Source organism: Solanum stenotomum, chromosome 5 (assembly GCF_019186545.1).
Source record: "Solanum stenotomum isolate F172 chromosome 5, ASM1918654v1, whole genome shotgun sequence".
In the NCBI taxonomy this organism is placed as follows: Eukaryota; Viridiplantae; Streptophyta; class Magnoliopsida; order Solanales; family Solanaceae; genus Solanum; species Solanum stenotomum.
This window is the reverse complement of record NC_064286.1, coordinates 56,420,546-56,431,778: the sequence shown is the minus strand read 5'-3', so window position 1 is coordinate 56,431,778 and position 11,233 is coordinate 56,420,546. Positions and strand designations below refer to the sequence as shown.

At 35.3% G+C, this 11,233-nt stretch overlaps 1 protein-coding gene across 2 annotated transcripts; it reads left to right on the top strand.

The window, feature by feature from the left end:
- Nucleotides 1–236: 236 nt before the first annotated feature.
- LOC125866104 (protein NUCLEOLAR COMPLEX ASSOCIATED 4) lies at nt 237–11,233 on the top strand. Of its 2 annotated transcripts, XM_049546400.1 has the most exons (16): nt 237–660; nt 739–831; nt 917–993; nt 1,134–1,195; nt 1,295–1,346; nt 3,139–3,239; nt 5,723–5,796; nt 5,964–6,065; nt 7,574–7,632; nt 7,729–7,903; nt 8,527–8,700; nt 9,033–9,195; nt 10,074–10,131; nt 10,237–10,342; nt 10,687–10,896; nt 10,991–11,233. In XM_049546400.1, exons 1-15 carry the CDS (start codon nt 286–288, stop codon nt 10,876–10,878), a joined length of 1,863 nt encoding a protein of 620 aa, XP_049402357.1. In that variant the 5' UTR covers nt 237–285; the 3' UTR covers nt 10,879–10,896; nt 10,991–11,233. The 2 variants fall into 2 exon arrangements, with proteins under 2 accessions (XP_049402357.1, XP_049402356.1); XM_049546399.1 differs by having other exon boundaries at nt 10,687–11,233.

The window sequence follows — 11,233 nt, the reverse complement described above, 5'->3', positions numbered from 1 at the left end:
TTCTATTTGTAAATTTGAAGAGATTATGGAGAGTTGGCTATAAAGAATAATTCGTATTTTTTTTAATTAAAAAAAGACAAATAACACAAATTAATTAGTTTAAGAGTTCAAGCATAAAAAAATTAGTGATACTCGTATTTTTATCTTCGTAAAAATTTTGAGGAGCAAAGAAAGGGTATAATAGGAATTTAAAATTGTCTTAAACCCTAGAATTTTAAACGTTTTTCACTTTTGCGTCCTTCTTCTTGCTCTGCTGTTTTCTCCCAAAGCTCGAAGAAGTTAACAATGGCGTCTTCAATGCCATCAAAGAAGCAGAAGAAGAACAAAAAGCATGACAAATACTCACTCTCGGACCTCAAAACCCTCGGTCACCAGCTTCTTTCTTCAAGAGCTCATGTCAATAACCTTCCTCTTCTCCTCTCATTCATCACCCCTTCCACTCGTCCTAAATATGCACTTGAATCTCTCCTTTCTCTTCAATCATTCTTCATTCCTTTACTTCCCCAACTCCCTTCTACTACCGTATCCTCTTCCTTCACTTCTGACTCTCAAGGTGATCCTGAGTTTATTTATCGAACATGGGTTCGTTCCAAGTTTGACGACTTCGTTCAATCACTTCTGGATATTGTAATCTGTTCGCAATCCGATGACTCACTTAGAGTAAGTGCTAGTTCGACTTTTTTTTTTTCAATTTATGGATATGATGTGTATGTGTTAATTTCGTGTTTGGATGATTAGGAAGTTGTGTTGGACACGTTGATGGAGTTTGTGAAAGTTGGAAACGGTGGGAAGTTTCACTCTGCTATTTACTATAGGCTTCTCCATAACATTGTAAGTCACCTCTTTTATTTATTGCTTTTGTAGTTTATGCAAGGAATTTGATTTGAGGATACTTTGTTGTCTTTCTAAATTTTAGGTTCATTCATCCCTTGAAATTGATGATATTTTGCTCGAGTTGCTCGCATCAAAGTATTTTAAGTACATTGATATCAGGTATGGAGACTATGTCCTCAAATGATTGTGTTTTCTTGTGTGAGGTTGGGGGTACGGGTAGATTCGAAGTAGGAGTTTTAAGGAGAATGGAAGTAGGGGATTTTTACATGTTTTTCTGATCAGTTGGTTTCTTTCATCAGATATTTTACTTATATCAGCTTTGAAAAGCTTTCCCGAAGCATAGGAGCCAATGATATCTCAGGTATCACTACCTTATTTGCTATATGTTGATATCCTGTCTTTGCCTCTTGTATTTATCTTGTGCCTGTTTTCATCCCTTTTTTGCTGTTTCTACAATCAGACGATAGAAGGGAGAGACTAGACACCACCGGTGTGAATCAGCCAGAATCAAGGTTGGCTTAAATATCCGGCTTATGCTTATTTCCTTCAGTGAGAAATTACTTAATGGAAAATACAATTTTTTTTATCAAGTGGATGATACAAAAGTGTTTTCTTACACAATTAATGTATTTCTAACTATTCTTCTTTTTGTATTGGATGCTGATTGCTTCTATAACATTTGATTAACTATGGTAGATGAGTTACAGAAAGCCAATGCAATTAATGTTGTTGCACTACGAATTGTGATTATGTCATCCGCTTTTGATGCTTCAGTGTGATTTATTTATCCTGAAACTGTATTCTTTGACCTTTTATTTTTCTTAATTTTATAGCAGCACTTCTAAATTGAATATAGATAACTAGAATGTTAAAGAAACATAGGTGATAGGTCTGACAAAGGATCAGCTAAATTGTATTTTCCAGGTCATTGCATCTTGCCTGTCAATTCTCATAGAGTGTCATCTGCATAATGGTTCTCAAAAACAGTAGAGTTCACCTTCTATATCCTTATCCAATTATATAGATGCCAAGTTTTGTGGCTATCTGAATTAAGGTGTCAATTGTTTTTCACTTCAACAGGTCTTCTTGCATAAATCTGAATTTTAAACTTGACAAAGATACATTCTCATTAGTTGACATTTAAGAAGTATTTCTGGTTAATTTTCTGGACAATTACCAGGTTAAACATTGAGCAAATCTAAACTACTATTGTTGCCCTAGCCCATTTACTAGTGAATACTATATAAGCCTGGAAAATGGTGGGGTTTTATGTGATCCCTGGAAATAGTTTTAAGTTTAGCACTAATAGCATGTTAAAATGGAATTATCATTCCTTGGTATGCATTAAATAGCATTTCTAATAGAGCCACAGAAATCCAACTTGGAAGTGCCTTTCAAGATCTCTTTATCATTTCAACTCGGAAGCAACTTGGTCTTAAAGAATCTTGCAGTCAGAGTAAAAACTTGTCTTCTGTTTTCAATATCTTTTTTCTCCAACAATCAGTAAAATTTCATGATTGGTTGGTGAATATGAACTTAAAATATCAATAAGCTACAGATGGTGAATATTAGGTTAAAGATATGCAATGAAACTTCTAATTATAGAAGTATACCAGTACAATGGTGAAAGTTGTGTATAGATAAAAGATTATAGATTAAAAGGTAGAATATAATATGAAAAAATCAGCTTCGAAGAAAATTTGCTTGTATAATGAACTGTCGTTATAGAAAGTGATTGTTATAGAAATGTTTAACTATAGGGTCCAACGACGACTCTTTTATCAATGATTATCTGAAATTAATTTCTTTTTCTTATTTTGCCTTGGCATTTTCTCGATGATATGTTTCAAGTGTTCCAATATAATTTCTTATAGATAATAATAATAATTTATTTAATGTTAATACAAAAGGTGAAGCTGAAATAGCTGATAAAAATGATCTCTTATATTTGGGGATCGGTTCAAAGTAATCCTTTAAATATACTCTTGATTAGTTCCGGCTTGCCATTTGTAAACCGAGCTTTATCACCTTTTTAGATCCATGATAGTTATCTAAGTATTTAATATGCAGTAGAAGTCTTGTCTTTTTATCTTCCTCATAAGATGTTTCTACTGTATATTAAATACTTTGATATCCAATTTGACAAAGTGTACATGACAGTTTTTTGTTTTGAGTGCCACGTCTATTTTCAACTCATAGAAGCAGTTCTTACCTCTAGTGATTACCCAGAGGTTTTATTTTATTAATGTCAAAACATTGCGCTCAAGATTTTCCTTTTGTAACTTTGTTTTTCATGATTTAAAGCTTGGACCTATCAGTTCACAAGTTATCTCATCTACTATCTCGTATCCCTCCCCTGGAAGGTTCAGATGACAAGGCAGAATATGATATGTGGAACCCTGCAGGTAATTTCACTTGACCGATTGTTGAATCCTAACAAGTGCTTCATTTCTGTTTGACATCTAAAACAAGTATTATAACAAATAAGCCCAAGTCCCAAGCAAGTTGGGGTTGGTTATAAGAACTTCACTGCCCATGTTATTCCATTTACCTCTATATCACATCTACTTCTCTTAAGATATGAAAGAATGTTTGTCCTAACGGATTTCATGATCTATCATACTCCTTCCGTCCCATTTTATCTGACACCGTTTGACTTGGCACGGGGTTTAAGAAAAAAAAGGAAGAGTTTTGGATCTTGTGGTCTAAAACAATCCTTAGATATTTGTGTGGTTGTATATCATTTCATTAAGGGTAAAAGAGGAATTTTAAAGTTATAAATTGTTTCTAATTGTAGTAAGGTGCCATTCTTTTTGGGATGGACTAAAAAGGAAAAGGTGCCACATAAAATGGGACGTAGGGAGTAGTATTTAATTTTGCTATTTACTGTTGTGTAATCTCTTCTTATGAACAAATAGCTTTTTAAGTTTTTAATGATGTATTGCAATTGAAATAATCACATTTCATGGTCTTGATATAAAGATTACACTTCATGGCCTTATATTTTGGGTATTTGCAATTTTTATGCCTTTTGTATTAAGTTGGCAAAGTAAGTCGGTTTGAAGAACCGTATAAAGGAGGAAGGATTGCGATGGGTTGATGATCAGGGTAGAAACAGTCTAATTATGATTGCATTTTGAGTACATGCATTTTTAGCCCCCAACTAATTTTGGATTGACGATTGAGGTATCTTTGTATGATTGCATTTTTAGTGTAGCTACTGAAATGCAATGCTCATAGTTTGATGAGTGATTTGATCTTTTTAGATTATAAATGCCCTACATTGTTTTCTTTGGGATAAGGTATCTAAATTTATTAATGATGGGGAAACCACATGTACAAGATGTATTCAAAAAGTAAGAGGACCTACACAATTTCCCTGATGTTAATTTTTTGTTTTTTGAAGTTGACCAATTATGTCATGTCTTGAGTTGCACGCTCTAAGATTCGAAAACACAAAACATGAAGTAGCTCAAGCTCTACATAGAACGACAAATCTCAAGTACCCAATGACAAGGCATCTAAATATAACTTCAAAATATGAAAGCTATTAAGATTTGAGGGGTTTGTCCATGGTCAAGGATAAAAGTGCACAATACTTTTGGAAGTCCATGCGTCCAAAGTGCAAAAACAAAAATCACGGAACATTAGAACTTTCAATTCTAGAATCAAGCCCCAATAATTTATTCTTCTGTGACATCCAAATGCTTTTTGAAGGAACTCTCAACTAAGCCATTTTTTGATACCTTTCATGGAGGAGATTAGTGCACAATTGATTTTTATATGACATGTAGCATGTAAAGCACATATCTGTATATATCTGACCAGATCTTAGATAGATGTAGTAAATGGATCTTGCACTTGGCATAACAAAAAAGACACCCTATACAAACGGAAATGTCATCATGAATCGTTAAAAGGACTAAGTATCATATCAAGTGAAGCTCAAAAAGAGTCGTTAATAACCAGAGAATATGGAGACAGACAAATAGAACAGGAAATTGTACATGAAGCCCCCCCTCCTCCCCTTCTCTCTCTTTTCCTCATTTCTTAAATTTAGAATTGAAGAAGTAATTGCTTTTTGCTGGGATTGCACCTATCTGTTTTATGTGTGTGCTTCTTTGACCTCTGTCCATGACTTGGCTTACCCATGGAGGAGGCCGACATTTTGCTTCAGATTGTTCCATACTTAGAATGATGGTGAGAGCTCTTTAAATAACATTTAAAAGAAAAAAGAACATGATCGCTTTAAAAACATTATGATTTCTTAAATAACATCATTCCCACCTTTTATTGAATTCACTTGCATTTTGGCTTCTCTAAAAGAAGTCCCAACCAGGTCGCCTAGTTGACCTCTAGTAAAACTTTTGTCACTTCAAATACCTCTAGTTGCGGATTCAAACACTCCAAGAGTCTGGAATTTGATTGGAGAAAGGTAGGGCAGGTTCATTATCAATCGAGTTCCAAACTGTGCATATAGTTATAATAAAACTAAAACTTTTACTGGCAATGGATCAAGCTACAATGGATTGGATTTTCTTTTTTAATAAGGGGCGACGATGAATTGGATTTGACTGTACTTTCTTGGTTGTTGCGTTCCCTGAGAGTGGTAGCTAGATACTTGCAAAGCAAGGGAAGTAAAATACCAATCACACAGGTGCAATGTGTATACGATGCATATATCACTCTATTTGGTTTTGATTTTTGAAACATTCATTTGACGGGATTGTACAATTCAAGTTTTAGCAGTTTCTAGCTTTTACTATTTTAGGCCTATAGCAAGCTGCCCATATCATTCTTCTTGCCAATGCTTGAAATATGACATATTCTACCTGATGTTTTTGTCTTATTTCCTAGTGATTTGATTTTATATTTATATCCTATTTAGGTATATTTACTGAAAAAGAAAATGACAAAGGACACACTGGAAAGCAGCGCAAGGGTGAATCAACTAATATCAAGGTATTTAGTGAAAAAACCTTGTGATTTAAGAAGAAAAGAAATTAAGAATAAAAAAGAACCTTTTCCTCTGTGTACCTCACATTGTTGGATTGTTCCTTTATGGACATCTACTGATTCTCTTTGGGTTTTCATGCAAGCTAATAGCTTAAATGCTTTGTGATCTTCAGGTTCTATCTCCAGCCAACATTGCAAAAAAGATGAAACTGAAATTTACAAAAGCCTGGATATCATTCCTTAGACTAACACTTCCTGTTGATGTTTACAAAGAGGTGAATAACAATTCCATTGACTGGATATCTATTTCATGCATTGGAACAGGGTTTTGGTACTTGTATTATCTTTTTATTTCCATTTTCCGGGAACATTTGTGCTTCCATGATCTCTGCTCCTCTCCTCTTTTCTTATCCGGTATCTCTTGATCCAAGTTGTGTAAGTGATGCTGTCATATTACACCTTGATTCTTATTTGACCTTTAAAGTTTTGTAGTGCATAGCATGTTTATGTGAAGAAATAGAAATGCATCCTATTGTTAATAGTCCCTTTATATATGATTTAGCATTTTCATGAATTTATCTTTATCGTGAAATTGTGAAACTTTATCCTTACTATAGCTTTAACCAACCTCAACTAGCCTTTGAAAGCCGATGGGGAGCAATTCTGGGGCGGAAAAGTAAAATCTATGTCACATTAATTTTTCTAATGACAGATCATCCAGAAGAGGTAGTTTCAAGTATCTTCGGTCGATTATCCAAGGAAACTGAGAGATTGACGAGGATGTCACTCATCGTATTTGTAGAGTGTGTGGATGAAATGGAGGATGGCTTTCGGAGTCTTGTGTGATAAGAGGTGCCACCTAGAATAAAGGCAAGTTCTACAGAGTGATAGTTAGACCAACTATGTTGTATGGCACGGAGTGTTGGCCAGTCAAAAACTCACATTCAGAAGATGAAAGTGGTGGAGATAAGGATATTATGGTGGATGTGTGGGTATATCAGAAGAGAGAATTAAAAAATGAGGATATTTGAGACTAGGTGGGGGGGACTTCGGTTGAGGACAAGATGCGAGAAGCGAGGTTGAGATGGTTTGGGTATGTGATGAGGAGGAGATGCACAGATGCCCCAATGCGGAGGTGTGAGTGATTGGTTGTGGATGGATTCATGAGAGGCAGAGGTAGTCCAAAGAAATATTAGGGAGAGGTGATTAGACAGGACATGACACAATTGCAGTTACCGTGGAACATAGGAAGGTGTGGAGGATGCGAATAAGCGGAGAAGGTTAATATGTAGGAGTGCATCCCTACTAGTTCGTGGGAGTGCTTTGTCTTGTGTCCTTACTAGTGGTCGTAGGATTACTCTTGTAGTTTCTTGTTCCTCGATTTTTGTGAAATATCTATTATTTCATGTAGTTTGTTTGTAGTATTACATTGTTATAGTATTGGTATGTTACTGTCTGTTGTTTTTGTTTAGATATAGTCTATTGTACTTCCATTATGACTTTTCCTAGTTTGTCTTCGTCTTGAGCCGGGGGTCTATTGGAAACAACCTCTCTACATCACCTCCGAAGTAGAGGTAAGGTTTGCGTACAGACTACCCTCCCTAGACCCCATTGTGTGGGACTACACTGGGTATGTTGTTGTTGTTTTACCCTCTTAACAATTTGGTTGAAGTGGTATTATTCCACAGCCAGCTTTGTTTGTGACTCTGTTTTGCTTTTTTACTCCTGAAACACGATTATTATGATGATTTTTAACATTTTCTCTTTTGCTTTCTGATCTCAGGTTCTGGTTAACCTTCATCAAGTTGTTATTCCCTATCTGTCTAATCCTCTTATGTTGTGGTAACACATTGTACTTTCTTCTTGTTTGTCTCATTGATTCTATTCTTTCATACTTGATAAGTTTTGTTGAGTAACTGCAGTACTTTTCATATGCAGTGATTTCTTAACGCGGTCATATGATATTGGTGGGGTAGTCAGTGTGATGGCTCTTAGCAGCTTGTTTGTTCTCATGACACAACATAGTCTTGAATACCCCAACTTCTATGAAAAGCTCTATGCTCTATTGGAACCTTCTATTTTTATGGCAAAACATAGGGCAAAGTTCTTCCAGGTAATAGCAAAAACTTGTATGTTCCCCTCTTTGTATTGGTTTGCTATGTGGACTATCAGACTATCAGTTCTGTTTTGAGGGATTGTAGTTTGTGCTTAAAAGGTTTTGGTTTGGAGTTCTTCTTGACTTGAGCTGCTATACCAAATCCCATATGTAACATAAATTTCCACCTGAGGGCAGGTACTTCGGCCGAAAATATGTGCATCTTTGTTGCATGCTTCCAATGAAAGTATGAATTACTGTACACTTGGAAATGTTCTGCATATGCTACATTTTCTGCATATGTTTTTAAGATTACTGTCATCTCTGTAGTTTAGGAAGTGGATTTTAGGTTCATAACGTTCATCGTAGTTCCATCATTGGTTCTCTGGAGAATTGCATTCTGAACTGATCTGATCAAAGCAGAAAAGGGGATATCTGAATTATGTGATATTTTGTGTATTGCTTCATTGAAAAATCAGTTGATTTCTGAGCGCAATAAAAGAAGATGCCAGTACAGCATGGTTTACTTGTCAATTAATTTGCTTTGTTGTCTTAGATGGAAATACCTTTTTCAATTTGTCGCAATATGTCAGATCTAGTTATTATGTTTATGGACACTAACTACAGAATGTCACTTGCAGCTTCTTGATTCGTGCCTGAAATCACCACTTCTTCCTGCATATTTGGCGGCTGCGTTTTGTAAAAAACTCAGTCGGATATCGCTCGCTGTCCCTCCTTCAGGAGCATTAGTCATTAATGCTCTAATTCATAATCTCTTACGGAGACATCCTTCAATAAATTGCTTGGTGCACCAGGTAAGACTATGGAGTCTTGCCCTACTTTTCTGCTGAAGTCATTGTTTGAGATGTCGTATCTATGTGGGACAGTGAAGGGATAAAGTGAGACTTAGAGAACCCCTAGTTTATGTGGAAGACTAATTTGTTGAGTAGAGTGGATGTACAACACTCATATAGTTGACCCCAACTGCTTTGGGATTGGGGAATAGTTATTATTTTTTAATGAATGGATGACACACATAAGTGCAAAATATTTCTGCTCGGAAAATGTCAATAGTAAAGTTTTTTGCCTGCTGCCTCATCATTGTGACAGTTGTAAAACTCATTTTTGAGATAAAAATTCTTTGTAGGAGGATGGTAATGAGACTACTAAAGACACTACAGGAGCAGAGAGTGGGGCTGACGATGATAGCACTGAAGCCTCCAGTCCCAGCAGAGAAATGTCGAGCGTCAAGCCGAGCATTGATCCTTTTGATGACAAGCAGACTGATCCTTTGAAGACTAACGCAATGAGTAATTTTCTTGTTTCATTAGTTGTCATATTTTAAAGTTCAATCATTCAGCAATTTCACAAAAAAAATCAATTTTTTAAATAAAGTTAATTGTTCAGCTACCACAGTCTCCTATACCACTTCTTGTTTCTTTCTAAATTGAGTTGAAAAGGCATTCCCATGACCTTATTACTCTAAGCTTCAGTCGTTCAACCAATGTAGTGTCAAGCGTTTTGCCATCTCCTCTTTTTTCTTTCTAATCAATAAAGGCTTTTCAAAGTCCCCAATCAACTTGAATTGGTACTTGTCTTTGTTTTTTGGTTATTAGTATTATTACTTTTTTTTTGGTGGAGAATACTTTTCTTTCTTCTTTTGGTGGAAAGGGATGGCCAAGGAATTACTTGACCTTTCTTAGCTACATGATCTTTGCATTGGTGTTGGGAACAAGTGCAATTTCTTCTTTGGCATTTCAACTTTTGTTTTGTTAGCGTAACTTGATCAAGTGTACCTTTAAGTGGATGTTAAGTTTTCTGGACCAACATTCTCAGTGTTTTTGCTTTAGTCATTAGAAATGTTTGGGTGTTGGGGTATTTGTAACTTGATCAAAACAGATTGTATTCTATTATTATGTTTTTGGTACACAAAGAGTTCCCCTGTAGATGCAGAAGCAATCCTAGAAGTATTAGAATCATGCTAGGCTTGCTGTTTTTGTTCCTAGATTTTCATACTTTTTTGTTAAAGGGCTTTCAGTACTACATAAGTACTGGTTTATATTACAAATTGTTACCTTCTCAAAAAAAGAAGAAGTGTTCGCGTTCCTCAATGTAAAGTTTTTCCTTTTATTTGTTTATAACACTATTCTTGACTTATATGATGTGTTAAATTTCTACCTTTCTACAGGGAGCTCTCTGTGGGAAGTTGACACACTCCGTCATCACTACTGCCCGCCAGTTTCAAGGTAAGTGTATCATATTTTTATAGCTTTTCCTGTGTCAACGTGCATTAACGGTTAGTATAATTGAGCCTTTGATTTAAGTTTGTTACTTTTTTCTTTATGTGTTAGATTTGTTTTGTCCCTTGAGAACGATTTGACAGTCAGAGCTAAAACTACTGAAGTATCAGTCAAAGATTTCAGTTCTGGTTCATATGCAACAATTTTTGGTGATGAGGTAATGTTCACTACACAACTGTATTTGTTTTGGTTATATAATCATTCACTTCTTGGTTGACAATACTTTTTTCTTAGAGAAGTTTGCTCCAATTGGCTTGCATACTTTCTTCATTAATATGATTGCTTCTGTAACCGATGATTAGTTAAATGGCCTGAGTTTCTTTTCCATTTATCTTTAGGGGTTGTCATAGTAAGATTAAATCTCTTGTCAGGTTTTTGGCATTTCTTTTGCTGGTTTAAGCATTTTAGATCCTCCTTTATCATATGCTGGCCATCTGCCTCATTTACTGTATCTGTTAATGTTCCATGTAATAGCGTTCTAACTATAATACCTCGTTGCAGATTAGGAGGCGAGTTAAACAGGTCCCCCTTGCGTTCTACACAGCAACTCCAACTATGTTGTTTCCGGAGTCAGATTTTCTTGGTTGGAGTTTCAAAATGAAGGATAAGGATAGTACTACAGTGCTGGACAATACATCAAAAGAAAATGATCATATTTCTGCAAAACGAAGTCGAGTGGAGGAGACCTCATGATCTTATCAGAACCAAATGGTACTCGACCTTCTATCAACGTTCGTTACTAATTTTTTGTTCTTTCTAATTTGTATCATGATACATTCAAATTTCTCCTTTCTTTCTCTCTCAGGAAGCAATTTTTTTGACAATTTCACTAAGCTGTACTTGAATGCTTAGTGGCTTAATTAAAGTCTTGTATTTTGTCACTGTAGACTAGTCAGGGAGAGAATATAAATCGGGAGAATTTAGTCATTTACTGTTTGCCCACGAGGCTCAAAAATATTACCAGAAAAAAATACCCATTTCAGAAATATTAGATTGTATACCAAATTTGGTAAAAATATTTTATAATATACTTGGTATGTATGTCGTA

Coding starts and splice junctions, on each gene's coding strand:
- LOC125866104 (XM_049546400.1), top strand. CDS start 286: ATGGCGTCTTCAATGCCATCAAAGAAGCAGAAGAAGAACAAAAAGCAT. Junction 7,904..8,526: donor ATAGGGCAAAGTTCTTCCAG/GTAATAGCAAAA, acceptor TGTCACTTGCAG/CTTCTTGATTCGTGCCTGAA. Junction 10,132..10,236: donor TACTGCCCGCCAGTTTCAAG/GTAAGTGTATCA, acceptor TTTATGTGTTAG/ATTTGTTTTGTCCCTTGAGA.